The sequence below is a fragment of the Phyllostomus hastatus genome, unplaced genomic scaffold, assembly GCF_019186645.2.
Source record: "Phyllostomus hastatus isolate PE091 unplaced genomic scaffold, TTU_PhHast_1.1 phas_contig_90, whole genome shotgun sequence".
NCBI classification, from domain to species: Eukaryota; Metazoa; Chordata; class Mammalia; order Chiroptera; family Phyllostomidae; genus Phyllostomus; species Phyllostomus hastatus.
Genome location: NW_025333984.1, coordinates 725530 through 742412, shown reverse-complemented (window position 1 = coordinate 742412; position 16883 = coordinate 725530). Strand labels below are relative to the sequence as shown.

Genomic DNA, 16883 nt, shown 5'->3' with positions numbered 1-16883 from the left:
TCAAAGGGTAAATCACATTACTTCACTGGATCTCAATACCCTTCTTGGTAAAACAAGAAAGTTGAAGTGTCCCAGGTTCGATTCCCAGCCAGGGTACATGCCTGGGTTGCAGGCCATAACCCCCAGCAACCGCACATTGATGTTTCTCTCTCTCTCTCTCTCTCTCTCTCTCTCTCTCTCTCTCTCTCTCTGTCTCTCTCTCTCTCTCTCTCTCTCTCTCTCTCTCTCTCTCTCTCTCTATCTCTATCTCCCTCCCTTCCCTCTCTAAAAAATAAATAAATAAAATCTTTAAAAAAAAAAGAAAAAAGAAAGTTGGGCTCCATTGTATGGCTGTATGATTCTATTATTATCAAGTGCCTTTTAGATGATAGTAAACTGTTTTCTGACTTGCACGTTTGAAAACCTATCTCCAAGTCTACAGTGGCTTTAATAAAATTCTGTCTCATTGTTGTTGATTCTCTGCCATTTGATACTTTGAGTGCATTGAAAGGGGCGCCCACCATACTTAAAAATAGAATTACAGCAAGACCAAAGTAACACTTTGTGCATTTTTTTTTCAGAGATATGGGAGTGAGATGGGTTTGCCTAATGGGAGTCTGAAATAAACATTTGGAATTCTGGGTCTCAAGACTTCAGACTCCATTTCCCAGAGCACTGCCTGAGTTATCACCATCAGAGTGTTTATATTTATATTTTAGGAGGGTGATGAATTTATAAGATGAGGTAACAATAATAATAGAAACATTTATATAGGATTTGCTATATGTACAGTATTGCTCTGAGGGTTTTAAAAACATTTATTCACTCACTCCTCACAATACTCCTGTGAGCTAGGTACAATGACTATCCCCATTGTACAAATGAGAAAACTGAGGCACAGAGCAATTAATAAAGTTTATTTTATTATACTAATAAGGAACCTTATGTCAAGAAGAAAAGTGGGACCTTTTAAAAATAATTAAAACAGAAATGGTAAATACAAGGCAATGTGCAGACTTGCTCTCAAGGAAAAAAGTTTCATCAGGATCCCACAAACTAATTCTGATGGGACCCATAAAATATAGATAGATAGATAGATAGATAGATAGATGATAGACAGATAGATAGATAGATATAGATATTAGGCCTATCCTTGTCTCTAACCCTTGTTGACATTGGTTCTCTAAAGAGGTTAAAGGAAAATAAGAGGTGGGCTTCAGGACCCTAAAATGCAACCTTGCCAGCTCCCAAACATGTGTTAGATTCCATTACCAAGAAATTTTGAAGTTTTGAAACGTATTCTAGTGTTTCTAAGTCAAATACTTGCTTGGCCTTGATAAATTAGACTCTCACTTTTTTTGTTTTGATTTATAAAAATGCTTACACGAGGGTATGTTTTATTGATTTGAGAGAGAGAGATGGTTGCGTCCCATAGACACCCCAACTAGGATTGAACCTAGGTATGTGCCCTGAACAGGGATCAAACCGGCAACCTTTTGGTGTTTGGATGAAGCTCCAACTAACTGAGCAACCCATGCAGGGCTAGATTTTCACTTTTAAATATGTTTCAACCTGTTTTCACTTGAGATTCTAGAGCTAATGTTTCCTTTCAACTTCATGCTTCCTGGAAAATACTAGGTTTCCTAGAAGTCACTATTATTACTATTTTAGACACTCCAGTTCCACTCTGTTTCAGGTCCCACATCCATTACCAGCTCCATCTTTCAGTCAGGCCTTTGCTGGGTCCAAATCAGACTATAAACAGTATAAGTAATCAAGTTGTTGATCTAGTTCTTAAAGCCAATGGAGGAATCAGCACTGGGCAACCAGGCCAAGCTGAAGAGTCTGAGAAGGTCATTAATTATGAAACAAAATACCATGACTGAAATGTACAACATAGTGAAGAGTATGGGCTTGTTCCCTAACCAAATCCTGGAAGTTGTGAACAAGTTTTGAAGCTCTAAGACAGTAGTTTTGGAACTGACAAAAGGAAATTATTTTATAGTGCTAGTAGTGTAAACTAGTTGCTTTCAACAGGTTTTAAATTCAAATAGGTGCAAGAGAGGTTTACAGAAATTCCTGAGCCATAAACGAGGAAATCATGGGCTAGCTGAGATACAGTCACTCTTCCTTAAGGGCACAACCGGGAGATAATGCTCTCTTGACACAGGTCCTTGGAACCTTGGCCAGCAGCAGAAATTCTGGCCTGATCACAGTGCTGAGCGGCAGAGGTGTTAAGTGTGGGTGGGCGGTGAGATGCAACTGTACATTGTTAGGGACCCTGAACCAAATCCACGCGGTCTTTCAGAGATAACCCTCCTCAACAGCCCTGTTACTGACATTCAGGCCTAGGGATTAAGTCTGTGCCACTCCCTCTTTCCCTGACAACCACAATGTCCAGGGGGCTTTGTGAGTCACCCAGAGCCTCCCTAATAAACCCACTGTGTTTGGGGCTGCCTCGCAGTTTCTTGCCCCTTCCCATCCTGACTGGCTCTTGTGATTTGAGCTCTCCTTTCCTAAAGCCAGAAACCACTGGAAGAACCGCCTCAGGAGGCATGCGCAGAGCTTAGCCGGGCTGTGAACGCCATTCAGCAGCACCCGGGTCCTTTTAAATCAGGCCGGCCAGTTGCTAGGCAACAGAGAGGGCCGCGCTGGCGCACTGCAGAGGCTTCGCTTGGCGCCGGTCCGGCCTGGGCGCGGTGGCCAGCTCCATCTGGCCAGCTCCCGATATAAGGGCTTCCTCTAGCCTGTGGTGGCCAGCTTCGGGGAAGAGGATACCGGTACCATCGGACCCCACGTACACTAAGAGGTACAACTGCGCGCGGGAAAGCCAGGCTTGTCGCGGTTTGTCCCTCTTTTTCCCTAGCTCGCCTCACCGTATGGGATGTTCCCCACCTCTGCCCCACCACGAGTTTCCTCTTTCTTTAGCCCAGAAGGTAGGGAGGGTCTGGAAGGGAAGGGAACAGGGAATGGGAATCGGGGTATGAAAGGAGGAGTGGGGTCGGGCCTCTCCGGCTGCCCCTCCCACCCATGCTGCTTGCCAGCCAAACCGTAAAGACCGAGGATGAGCACAGTGTCACCTGCGGTGGCGGTCGGGCAGAGCCCTGACCCTAGCCACCTTCTTTCTACTAGAAGCAGTGTATGGCAGGAATTCCATTTAACCATTTACAGAGAAAACCCCCAAAATAAGCATGCATAGATACAGCTTTGTAGCAAGAATGTGACTTCCATGCTAATAAAGTACTCAGCCTTCAGAATTAAGGGAACTCCATCTGTTCTAGAAGGAATAATTTCACACTAATAACAAAGAATTGTTTACAGGACCCAGTTTTAAATGGTACTTTGCTTTGCTCTGAATAAGTGCCAAACAATAGACAAGACAATTCTTCCCGTGAAGTGGACACTTGGCTCACGTGTTAGGACCCTGAAAGATTAAGACATGGATTGGAATAACTGCCCTTTTAAATGTTTTTTTTTTTTTTTTTCAAATTAACTGTTCTCCAAGGAGGGAGGAGGAGGGAGGAGGCAGGAGGCGAGACTTAGGCTCCAGCCCTTTGCTAATGTGGCTCTTGGCATTCTCATTAATAACAAGTATACTGCTGCTTGCTGCAGCCACCAGCAGTGGCTCATTTGTTCAATAGATGCTGAAGGCAGGAGAAACTACTGTGTTTAACTGCATTACCACCATCATTCTTGTCCCATTAGACATTTGCATGGCTTCTGAAAGGAAGACTTAGTGGCATCATAGTTGGGAAAGTAGATTGACAAGTTAAAAAGAAAATTTTCTTCCAAGTGTGTGGCATCACATTTCAGATGGGACAAATGAAATTCCAAGTATATCACTTGTGATTTTAAGCTACATTGTAGATAGAAACACAGATTTTGGCTTTCTGGCTCATTATATTTTCTAATTATGCTGGTGGTTTATTTTTCAGTTCAAACGGGAGAAATAGAGTAATGGCATCGAATAGAAGACCTTGGGCATCACGAAGTGTAAGTAGACTTGTGCTGGCTGATGTCTTGTTATGGGCATTTAGAAGCAGAGAGCCTCACCTAAAATACATCTTCAACCTTGTAACTAGATCACTAATCTGCATTGTTAGTACGCTATCAAGAAAGCCTCATAAAAATACAAAATAAGAGTGCCCTCAATATTTTAGCTGAACCAAATAAACTTTGAGGGAAAAATAAAAGTCCTTTCCCTAAAATATCACACAAAACACTTCATAAGCCACAAGACAAATTATAAGTACTTATAAAAACGTAAATAGAATCAAAGCATTATAGGATTTGCAGGAAGAATATTAAGGATCACTTGTTCAACAATATTTATTGAGGGCTACTATGTGTCCGTCAGATAACAGCTAGGGATACAAAGAGGAAGAAGACGCCTGGAGATCAGTGTGTTATTAAAATAAAAGTTTGTATGAAATGCTTTTGAAGCACAGGAAAAACTCATCGAGTGCAGCGTCATCCTTGCTGATCTCCAAACTGATACTCCAGTTGTACTATTTCAAAGAATTTATTGGTGGCTTTGAAAACACTGGGGCATTTGGAAAGTTCTTGGTAAAGCAATTGCTGATAAAAATGAAAATGTCTTTGGTTATTAAAAAAACACTACCACTTCTCTGCTTACAAAGAATCCATTTAGCTTCAGAAATTTGGGGACATAAACAACTTGCAGAATTTAGGGCTAATATTTCCCTGAGGATGCAGGCTAAATTAATGTAAGATTTGAGTTTAGGTTCCCCTCTGATTACTGTAATACCAACTACATGTTTTTTTGCAAATTGCCCTTTTCTGAGGTCTGATGACTTCAGCCTGGGAACTTTTGAAGCACCCATATTTGGAGAAGAGTTGAGTTATTAACTGGCTGGTTTATGTTCCAAAGGTGGATAAGGAAAACCTTAAAAAAATGAACAAGACCCATTGTTTACACAGTATGCTTTAAAATGTCCATTTTCATTATTTTTTACTTTTTAAAAAATTTTGAAAAATTCAGTGTATGGGGTGGCATTGGTTAATAGGATAATATAGGTTTAAAGTGTAAATTTCTATGACACTAGATCTGTATATTGCTCTTTGTGCCCACCACCTAAAGTCAGACCAGCTTCTGTCACCATATATGAGGCCCCCTTCACTTCTACCCCACACCCCCTTCCCTCTGGCAACCCCCACAGAGCTGTATGTTTTCACAAGTTTCAGTTTTATATCCCACATATGAGTGAAACCATGTGGTTCTTGGCTTTTTCTGTGTGACTTATTTTGCTTACTGTGATATTCTCAAGGTCCATTCATGTTGTTGCAAATGCCAGTACTTCATCTTTTCTTATGGCCAAGCAGTATTCCATTGTGTGTATGTACCACATATTCTTTATCTAATCCTCTATTGAAGGACACTGTGTATGTCTCCATGTCTAGGCCACCGTGAGTAATGCTGCAGTGAACATAGGGGTGCATATAACTTTGCAAATACATGTTTTTCAGTTTTTCGGGTACATACTCAGGAGAGGGATTGCTGGCTCATATGGTAACTCTATTTTTAATTTTTTTGAGGAACTTCCATACTGTTTTCTATAGTGACTATACCAGTCTACATTCCCACCACCAGTGAATGAGGGTTCCCTTTTCTCCACAACCTCTCCCACACTTGTTATTACCTGTCTCATTGATAATAGCTATTCTGAAAGGTGTGAGGTTGTATCTCATTGCAGTTTTGGTTTGCATCTCCCTAATAGCTAGTGAGGTTGAACATCTTTTCATATATCTGTTCACCATTTGTATGTTTTCTTGGGAGATGTGTCTGTTCAGGTCCTCTGCACATTTTTCAATGTAACTTTTTTTCTTTCTCTTGCCTTATTGCTCTGGTTTGGCCTTCCAGAACTATGTTGAATAAGAGTAGTAAGAATAAAAGGGTAGGTTTCAAATCTTTGTCATGTTCTTGATTTTAAAGGAAAAGTTTTCAGTTTTGAGTCATTGAGTATGACATTGGCTGAGGGTTCGTCATATATGGGCTTTATTATATTGAAGTACTTTCCTTGTATTCCTCTTATTGATTGTTTAATCACAAATGGATGTTGTATCTTAACAAATGGTTTTTCTGCATCTATTGATAAGATCATATTGAGGCAGGAGATAGTCAGGAAGGAAACTCCAGAGGCCCTGCAGGGCTGAGGTAGAAAACATCTATACATGACAAAGACCCCCTAAGACGGGTTGTTCCTGTTTTCTGGGATAACTCTGAATGATGGAATGAGCCTGGGCACTACCCCGATTCATTATAATATCATTATAATGAAATAACAATGTGGGACTCCCTTCTCCAGTAGTCAATTAAGAAAATCATGGGAAACCACACATGCACAGTAGCTTTGAAATCCAACTCCTTGTACCTGTGCAGGAAAAGCCCGCCAAAGACTAGCCAGGGAGCTTCTGCCCTATAAGAATAGAATCCCCCCAGCTCACGTGTTCCTTCTCTGCTCAGAGTTGGCCCACTCCCATGTCCTGTGGAGTGTACTATCACTTAATAAATCTTCCCTCTTTTTTTATGCTATCAACTTTGTGTATTTGGTTCAATTCTTTGTCCTCGATCACTAAGAACCTGGTTACCTGTGCACACACCTGTGACAATATGATTTTTATCCTTTCTTTTGTTAATGCAGTGTATTACATTGATTGATTTGTGTATGTTAAACCATCCTTGTGACCCTGGAATGAATTGCACTTGATCATGATATATTATTTTTTAAATGTATTGTATTTAATTTGCTAGTTTTTTGTTTTAAGATTTTTGCATCTGTATTCATCAGAGATATTGTTCTGTAGTTTTCTTTTTTGTGTGTTATCCTTGCCAGGTTTTGGTATCAGGGTTATGCTGGCCTCATAAAATGTGTTAGGAAATATTGCTTCTTCTTCAGATTTTTGGAAGAGTTTGAAAAGGGTAGGTTTCAAATCTTCTTTGAATGTTTGTTAGAATTCACTGGTGAAACTATCTGATCCTGGACTTTCATTTTCTGAGAGGTTTTTGATGGATGTTTTAATTTCCCCACTGCTGATTGACCTATTGAGATTATCTAGTTCTTCATGATTCAGTCTTAGAAAGTTATACCTTTCTAGGAATCCATCCATTTCTTCTAGGTTATTGAACTTAGTAGCATGTAGTCTTTCATAGTATTCTAATATGATCCTTTGTATATCTGTGACATCTGTGGTAATTTCTCTTTCATTTTTGATTTTGTTTGTATGAGTCTTTTCTTTATTTTCCTTACTGAGTTTAGCCAGGGGTTTGTTGATTTTATTAATTTTTTCAAAGAACCAGCTCTTTGTTGCATTAATTTTTTTAATTTGATTTATTTATTTTTAGACAGAGGGAAAGGGAGGGAGAAAGAGAGTGAGAGAAACATCAATGTGTGATTACCTGTCATGCACTCCCTACTGGGGACCTGGCCTGAAACCCAGGCATGTGCCATGACTGGGTTATCTAACCAGAGATCCTATTGTTCACAGGCTGGCACTCAGTCCACTGAGCCACACCAGCCAAGGCTCTGGTTCTATTTTGCTTATTTGTTTCTTTTGTTCATTAGGTTCCACTTATAGCCCAGATCATATTATACTTGTCTTTCACTGACTGGCTTATTTCACTTAGCATAATGCTCTCCAGATCCATCCATGCTGTCTCAAAGGGTAGGTGCTCCTTCTTTCTCTCTGTTGTGCTGATTCCATCGTGTAAATGTACCATGGTATTTTGATCCACTCATTTACTGATAGGCACTTAGGCTTTTTGCAGCACTTGGCTATTGTAAATTGTGCTGCTATGAACATTAGGGTGCACAGGTTCTTTTGAATTGGTGTTTCAGGGTTCTTAGAGTATAGTCCCAAGCAGTGGAATCACTGGGTCAAAAGGCAGTTCCATTTTTAGTCTTTTGAGGAAATGCCATACTGTTTTTCACAGTGGTTGCACCAATCTGCATTCCCACCAACAGTGCTAGGGTTTCCTTTTCTTTTTCTTTTTAATTATCTTGTTTTTCAATTACAGTTGTCTGCATTTACTCCCCACCACTCCCCCCTACTCCAGCCAAACCCACCTCCCTCCCTTGCTTCCACCCCCCTTGGTTATGTCCATGTGTCCTTTGTAGTTGTTTTCCTCACAACCTCGCCAGTACTTGTTGTTTGTTGATTTGTTTATAATGGCCATTCTGATCAGTGTGAAGTGCTATCTCATTGTGGTTTTAATTTACATCTCTCTGATGGTCACTAGCAGATTTCTATGAAGAGGTCTTTCTACTGTTTTCCAGTAGGTGATGCTAAATCACAGGTTTTTAAGCCCTGTGAAATCCCAAAGGTGGCCTCTGCAGCTGCCATCAGTATAACTGCATATAGCCGCAAAGTGTGCAGGTAGGGTTCGTTTTGCCCTCTCAGAAATGTTGACCTCAGACCTTTGTAGGGGTCTTCCTCCACATGCCCCAACCAGGGATCAGTCACAGAGCGAAATAGTGATTCTGATGTAAAAGTTCTTAGGTTTGAGGATAATGTGCTCTGAAACCCAGTACGAAGGATCACAGGAGGTGAGTTTTATTTTTTTTAAAAAAGACATCAGGTCTCTGTGGCTCCATTTCTTTGTTTGGAACACTGACCACCTGACAGCTGACAGTCATAGCAGAAACCCTGTGCTGTGTCCTTGCCTAGGCCTATCAGCTGGTTCAGCCACAGTTTGCACCACGCACTCTTGCACTAGTGCCTGGCTGGCCTAAGGAAGAGCTGGCTGGAGCCAGCTTCCTCCCCTCTCTGAGCTGAGCCCACTGCAGACTGCAGGCTACAGGGCCACATCCATGGCCCATCTGAGCTCTCTTCCCTTCTGGCCTCCTCTCTTTGTTCCTGTTTGCCCACCTTTAAATGCCTCAATGTGCAGATCTGTCAGGTGTCTCTGTATGTTGAGCAGGGAATCCTTTGTTTAGTTATAGCTGATCAACTTGTTGACATTTCAGGGAGGGGAGACAAAGGGGATCTTTTACACCACCATTCCTTTGACATCACTCTCATTAATTTATTCAACCACTTGTGAAATAATTTATATTGTCCCTGTTTTACACCTTAAGAACCTGAGGGTCACAAAAAATAAATTTTCACTTAGTTCTAAAGTGTGGGAGCCAAGATAACTGACCCCTTCAGTATTTTTTTCCACCATAGTCCATACTCAATTCCTTTCTCAAGAACTTCCTTTCCCTTGTTCCCCACAATTCTGCATAGTAAAATATATTCACCCACCTTGATTTCAGACAGTTCCTTTGGGTCCTAATTGTGGTATTTAATAGTTTTCTGCAAGCCAGTAATTCTCAATAGGGTCAGGAATGGCAAGCCTCCTCTAGATGGGGCAGCTTAGAATCTTCTTGAATTAGGAGAAAGGGTAATGTTGTCAGTGTTTTGTGCCTGGGGACAGTGGAAGCAGGAAAAAAATGTTGAGAACTACTGCTTTTAAATGAGAACAGGTTGGACAATTGAGCAAAAAAGGTCAGTGATTTTCTTTGTAGCAAACTCCACCCCTCCCCACCAGCCCCTATTTTCACCAAGCAGTTTTTCTAAGGATTGGGAGAGCTGAAAACTTCCGAGAATAATGGGGGGAAGTTCCTTAGGCTAAGAAGGGCCCTTTGTCTTCCTCTTATTGCCTCTGGGCTTTGATTAAATGTCAAGGCTCTAGTTGAAAGGGGCTAAGGGTGTGACAGGTTGCCCATCACAGGTTGGAGATGACCTTTTCCAACCATCATTTCCAATTCACAAAGTTTGGGATGAAGCACCCTTGTGAAGTGGAAAAAATCTTCTGGAGATTTTCCAGAACTATTGCCCAGTACCTGCATACCCCTGCCTGGAGAATAATCTCTTTTGGCAGACATATATCTAGAGCTGTGCAAAAGAGGTGGTCCTGAAATTTTATAATCAAATTCTAATGTAAATGAGATAAGGCAACAAAAAAACTCTTTGATTTTTAGGTCATCAAATTTCCCTACAGCAGGTGATTTAAAATATGAATATTTTAGAAAAATAGATTTTACTCATTTGATCACTCATCAATCTTAATATGAGTATATTCCTCAGGGACCCATTCCTTCAAAATGAAACTCAGATGGTTCCTTTCACAATAAACAGCAGTGTATTATTTTCTGGAACTATTTGAGGATAGATATACTTTCACCTAGCACTTTTATGGAGTGATTTACCCCAAAAAAAACATAATAAATGATCACTCTTTGCTTAGCCCTCAATGATTACATTATATCACATTACATTGTAAATCAGTTTTCAGTTGATTTTATTAGTGCTTTCCAGATTCCTTAGGTGGATATAAACCAAGGTGAATCTTGTCTGATTTCATCAGTCAAGAGATCCCTTACTCCACCAAAATGCCCTACTACTTTGCCACTGCAAAAAGAAGAAAGTCACCAGAAGGTCAATGGTGGTGTTTTCAGGCAGGAGTCCATTATTTATTCATATCAGACACAAATGAATAGATGTAGGTATATTATGGACACCCAGGTATTGACAGCTCAGTCCCAAGGACTTCTGGGAGATTGCTGTCATAGAGGACCAAATGTTATTTTTGTAATATGACTTTATATCATTTTCCTTGTTCTGGCTTAGTTCTTTATTTTTTTTTTATTTCTCTTAGACCTCATTACCCTACCCTTTAGTCTTTCAGTATCCAATATGGTGTTGGGCAATAATAATAAATATTACAAATGTTCACAATTCATCTACTAAAAAGGCATGCTTGTACTTTCAATAAGGGTTTCTGGTTTGATTTGCCTTATGCTGCAAAAAATTACCTAATCAATTTTATTGAGGGCAAAATGGCTACCACACCAGGGTAGAGGAGTGTTGTTGTTTCAAAGCATATTCCTTATCTTTGCCAGAGAATACTAATGTTATATTTATTCTCCATAAGAAACAAACAATGCACTATTACTCAGCTATAAAAAAGAAGAAAATTTTTTGCTTTGCAACAGTATGGATAGACCTGGAGAACATTATGCTAACTGACATAAGCCAGTCAGAGAAAGACAAATACCATATGATTTCATTCATATGTGGAATCTAATGAACAAACAACTAACCAGGGGAGTGGGTACAGACTCATAGATGGAGAGCAGGATAACAGCTCCTGGCAGGGAAGTGAAGGGATAGAGAGATCGAACAAAAAGGAAAAAGGATTCATGGACACGGACAACTGTGTGGTCATTGCGGGGGCGGGGGACAGGGTAAGGAGAATAAATGGTAATAGAAAAATACAATAGTAAAAAAAACCCACAAACAATGCAATTTACAAAGAGAAGATAAGACTGGCAGCTTTTACCCCTAGGTGGGCTTTGCTATGTGCTAAGTAGATTTGGGAACAAACCATTAAAGGCTATCTTGCCAATGAAAGGAAAAAGAGAAAAGAAAAGAGGAGAGAGAAGACAGGAAGAAAGAAAGAAGGAAAGAATGAGAGAATAGAGAAGAGGAGAAGCTGAGACCCCTGACCCTGCTCTGGGAGGGGAATTCCAAAGGCTTTTCAAACCTTTTCTTCCTGTCCTTTGATATGTGACATGCAATTCTCCTTACCCTGCCCCCCCTTTATTTTTCCTCTGTCCTTTTGTGACCCTTTAAAAAATACCTAAGCTCTGAAAACCCTGGGTTGTTTTCTTTCAATTTGTGGAATAAAACCTAGCAGAATAATAAAGAGGAATTTTAAAACAAGCACTGACCTGGGAAACAGGGTTTCAGGTTTACCATTACAGGCTTTGTGGCCTTGGTCAAGTTACTTAACTTCTCTGAGCTTCAGTTATAAAATAAGCATACTCTTCATATTTCTGTGAAAATTGTTGGCTGTATCAGGAAATTATACAGAAATTCAGGGGAAAAGGTAGTGAAATTTGTATATTTATGAAAGATTTGAAATGGAGGTCACTTTTTCAAGGTACAAATTATTAATAAAAAGTTTTCTATTTTAATCTTTATCTCAACCCACATCTCTATCTCAGACTTGCCATTATTACCACCTCCAGGTGTAAAGTGCCCTCACCTTACTTGCCCCTCTGCACAGCTCCTTTCTGATCAATCTCACCAATGCCTTTCATCCAGAATAGCAATCTCTCTCCCATTGCTACCTAATTAGAAGCATTGTTTAGTAAACAGAATTGTTTAATAAAAATTGTTTCGTAAAATTTTGAAAGAATTGTTTAGTAAAAATTGTTTAGTAAAAATCTGACTGCTTAAAAAATGTGACTGGCAATTAACATCACCATCTTTTCCCCTTCTTCTGTTTCTTTCCTTTGTGATTGCTGTAATAATCCCCACTCATTTGCATTCATAATACTAGTGATGAAAGAAACCAGAATTATGATTATCTTTCCTCTTTAAGAACAGATAGATCATTGGTGCTTCTAGATGGTGACTAGTCAAATAATTAAAATCAGAAATAACTATTTCAAGAGAAAGGAGATGCTATATCCAATGGCAAATGTGTACCATGAATTTCAATTGTCAGCTTATTACTCTGATCTAATTGACCAAACTTTAATAAAGCTTGGCCTATGGCTTTTGAACCCATCATTTTAATACCTTCATTGGCTATTTGCAGCTTCTCCTTTCCTCAAAGCCAAGTAGTTGCCAGTGGGGGATGTACCCTTGGGAATAGTGAGTCCCTTTCTTCTTTTTGGGGGGGGAAGGGTATGAGGCATGTTCAGTACATGTTGATATCAAGTTTATTATGTCATTGTCTGTGGCAAAGAAATCTGTTAGAATTTAAACTATTGTTGCTAAAAAGAAAATACTGGAGAGATAATATAACAAAAAGTGGTTTTCTTAGAGCCATGGCATTATGAAGAAGACTCCTTTTCTGCATTTTTCAAAATTCTACAAATAATATATGCTACTATTATCATCCTTACATGACATGAAACATTATGTGAATATATTATATATTAAATAATATAATCTATACTAATATTAAATAAAATGTTAATTTAAAATACATACAATAGTTGCCACTTTTGTTACCATGATAAAATTACATTTGTGTGCATGGGAAAAATAGATGCAAGCATACTTTGCTCTTTCTCATTGGTGATACTACCACAAATATAGTATATTAATGTGTAAAATGAATGAAGTGGCCTCTCCCCCCTTCTTCCTACCCTTTAGCAGTAACTGCAGTTATCAGTTTGTTGCCTTCAGGTGCCAGTGGCCCTTCAGTGTGTTCCCTGGTTCCTTTTTATTCCCTTCTTTCAGAAGTAGGAGCTAATCAAATATTTCCATGCTTTAGGAGAGCTGTATGTTAAAGATTCCCTTTGAATAAGGGGGAAAAAACAAATAAATATCCTCTAATTGTTATGTATTTAAAAAATTGTTGCCCTGTCTGGCATAGCTCAGTGGATTGAGCGCAGGTTGCGAACCAAAGTGTTGCAGGTTCAGTTCCCAGTCAGGGTACATGCCTGGGTTGCAGGCCATGATCCCCAGCAACCATACATGGGTGTTTCTCTCTCTCTCTCTCTCTCTCTCTCTCTCTCCCTCCCTTCCCTCTCTAAAAAAATAAATAAAATCTTTAAAATATTTACATATTAAAAGAAAAAAAAAGAAAATTGTTTGTGATTTAGCATGCTAAGTTTTCACCTAAAAATTACACTTGGAGCACTGGCTAGTGTGGCTCAGTGGATTGACCGCTGGCCTGTGAAAGGGTCACCGGTTTGATTCCCAGTCAGGGCACATGCCTGGGTTGCAGGCCAATCCCCGGTTGGGGGTGTGTGATAGATACCCGATATATGTTTCTCTCCCTCTCCTTCTTCCTCCCTTCCCCTCTCTCTGAAAATAAATTAATAAAATAAGAAAAAAAAACACACTTGGAGTCAGTATCTTGAGAAAAACACATTTGGTGGCATTAATATTTTCAGCTGTTGACATTCACTTCTCATCATGAAATTGTTGTCAAAACAGATAGAATTCTGTACACTTGGCAGTCTTGCCTAAAAGCAAAGCCCAAGACTGGAACAGCAGGAATTTACAGGTCAAGACAGAAGGGCATTTGGCAGAGTTAGTCATGAGGAAGTCTGCATGGTATACTTTACCAAAAGCAGCTCACATTGCACTAAGCCCTGATGTTTTAGTCACTTTAGGGAATGAATAAACCACTAGTCCAACCCAGAAGAACTAGAAAAAATCTGGGACATTGAAAGCACAGGGATTAGCCCATTATTAATATTAGCCTATTAATTTTAAATCACTTTTACTCTTTTTGAAGCAATCTGTTCTCATAGAATTATTTTTTATACCTACAGTAAATAGCCAAATGTGCCTATTCATTGCTATGTTTCATAGGATCAGAGGACTTTAAAGCTGGAAGGATCTGTAGAACTTAGCTAGTTTAGCCCTTTCAATTTACAAATGAGGGCACTGAGGCCAGGCCACTTCATGTGTTACAGGGAGAGCCTATGCAGGTTCCTTCACCCAGGAGCCAGCATCTTCGTTCTTTTCACTACACCATCTGCCAGTGTAAATAATGTGCCTTGATTTTAAATTTTGTTTTTCAGGAATTGGACGAGATGCTTGAAGAAATGGATGACAGGAGAAGGCACTGGAAGGAGAATACATTTGCTCCTTTTTTCAGTGCTCAGGGTGTTCTAAATGAGGCTTTACAGCCTGAATCTTCTCCTGAACTAATGTCTTTAGGTAAGAGCAAGAGAATGGAAGGAATTTATCATTTGCCTGAGAGAAAGTTTCAAGAAGATCCTATATTCAAGAGGAAAGAATTTATTTACCACCCAAATGAAAAAGAACAAGAACTAAATTTAAGAGAAAGAAAGATGAACATTTCAAAGAACGAAGCAGATGCAAACTCTGTCTCCTGTGAATCATCTAATTTGGATGTTGGAACTGAAGAAAGCTTTGATAGCACAGAAGATGATTACATCTGGAATACAAAGGGATTACCAATTCCAAGGCGACAAGACAAGAAGAAAAAATATACTGAAGGAATGTATCCAAAACTTAGCCTGAATATTATGAATGAAGAACTAGAAGAACTTAATATGAAATGCAAAAAAATACAAAAGGAGTATGAAAATGCTGAAAAAGAACTCGTGAAGGCCAAAAAGGAAGTCTCTGCAAAATCCCTAAATTTTCAGGAAACTTGGAAGAAACACCGGGAACTTCAAGCTTTAAGAAATGACCTATTTGAAAAAGCAACAAATGTCAGAAAGTTAACTGAAGAGCTCCAGGAAGCCAAAGAAGTCATCCACAAGTTGACCCAAGAGAACAAACATTTAAAAGAATCTGTGAGGAGGTTAAAGCATCAGAGTGAGGTTGGAAATGCGCTCATAAAAGAAGAAATAAAAATTTATTATGAATTAGAAATGGAAAAGATCCGTGGAGAGCTCGATGCTATCAAGGATGAACTGAGAGTTGAGAAGACTCTGCAAGCAAGAAATAACAGAGCCCTGGAGTTGCTGAGAAAACACTTCCCTACTATAACATCAAGTACCCTTGACAGCTTTACAGGGGATGTTTTTTCACACTTGAAAAATTAAAAGCCTTTAATTAGGCAAATCTTTGAGCCAAATCAGTGTTTCTGGTGCTTTTTTTGGTGTGCTACTTCAAATGTGTTTAATGGGATGTAATTTTCATTTTTGGTGAATCAAGACATCTGTACAATGTATATATTTTAACTTCAAAGTGTCTGCTTTCTCTTTCCAGTGAAGTTATTACAGAGGTCCAAATGGAAATGAAGCTTCAGAAACCTTTTATAAAAATATCATTTCACGCAAACCTGTAGTGATTCACCAAATCATTTATGAATACAAGTCAACAGCCATGTTGCGATCTTGTGAGCATTATGCCCTTGGCTCATGAATGTTCTTCCATCTGTGTTCATTGATGTCAACAATAAAAATCATGTTTATGTGCATAAGCGTAACATATGTCTGTGGCTCTTATAGCTGCCTGTTCAGACTCAGTGGAATATAAAAATGTGTCTCCTTTCTTTGATATGTAACCTTAATTAGGCACATATAAACATCTCCAGAAAAAATGCAGATTTTTATCCTCCCTGTTGTCTACCCCATGCTTTCTCCCTTGACCTGGGCATGGTTCCCATAGACTAGAAGATGACTTACAGACATGGCTGTGACCTTTGCTAAAGCCCTGATTTGTCAGCAATGGCTTTTGTGTTTTCTTATGTTGACTGTCAAGGGGCATTGTTTACACAGGTCTTCCAAAATTCTACTGGAGGGTGGGGTGGGGAAATGTACAGGTTTCCCACCCAGCTTACATGGCCAGCTGATTGGGACTCGGTGAAAGGTATTGGGTGTCAGCTAGGTAACCTGTTAGTGAGCTGGCTTGATTTAGACAGGAATCCAGTTCTGTAAGCAGCCTGGGCAATGATAATTTATTTTATACTTTCAGAGAATAAAAATGTACTGCCTCAACCCCCTGGTAGAAACTATGGGCCAGTTGATTCTTTCCATTTGTTTGCAGAGTGGAGGGGAGTGAAGGGGGGGTATGGGACAACTGTAATAGCATAATCAATAACATATATTTTAAAAAAGGAAATCAAGATTTTTGTAATTGGAGCTCCATTGGTTTTGGTATTTTTAAATCCAATGAGCCAAATGTGATAACAGGCTATGAGGGTGGGATACAATTGTAAGGGTTTAGGTATGTTCCCACATGGGAAATCCCCAGACTGGCAGTCTGAACATTTGGGTTCTATGACCTGCTGTGCATTTAACTAGCTAAATAAAAGTCCTAAAAATCTTCATCTGTATAATGAGGGAGTAGAAATGTCATCCAGATTTTCTTTCCTTCTAATGTTCTGTGATTTCACCACAGTGATTTTATTTGCAAGTGTAACTACACCTGTGAAGAAGTAAAACTATGGCATC

At 39.4% G+C, this 16883-nt stretch overlaps 1 protein-coding gene across 1 annotated transcript; it reads left to right on the top strand.

The window, feature by feature from the left end:
- Positions 1-2662: 2662 nt before the first annotated feature.
- On the top strand, positions 2663-15553 carry CCDC160 (coiled-coil domain containing 160). Its single transcript, XM_045852279.1, has 3 exons — positions 2663-2788; positions 3915-3972; positions 14535-15553. The coding sequence occupies exons 2-3, from the start codon at positions 3937-3939 to the stop codon at positions 15528-15530; spliced, it is 1032 nt and encodes a 343-aa protein (XP_045708235.1). The 5' UTR covers positions 2663-2788; positions 3915-3936; the 3' UTR covers positions 15531-15553.
- Positions 15554-16883: the final 1330 nt, after the last annotated feature.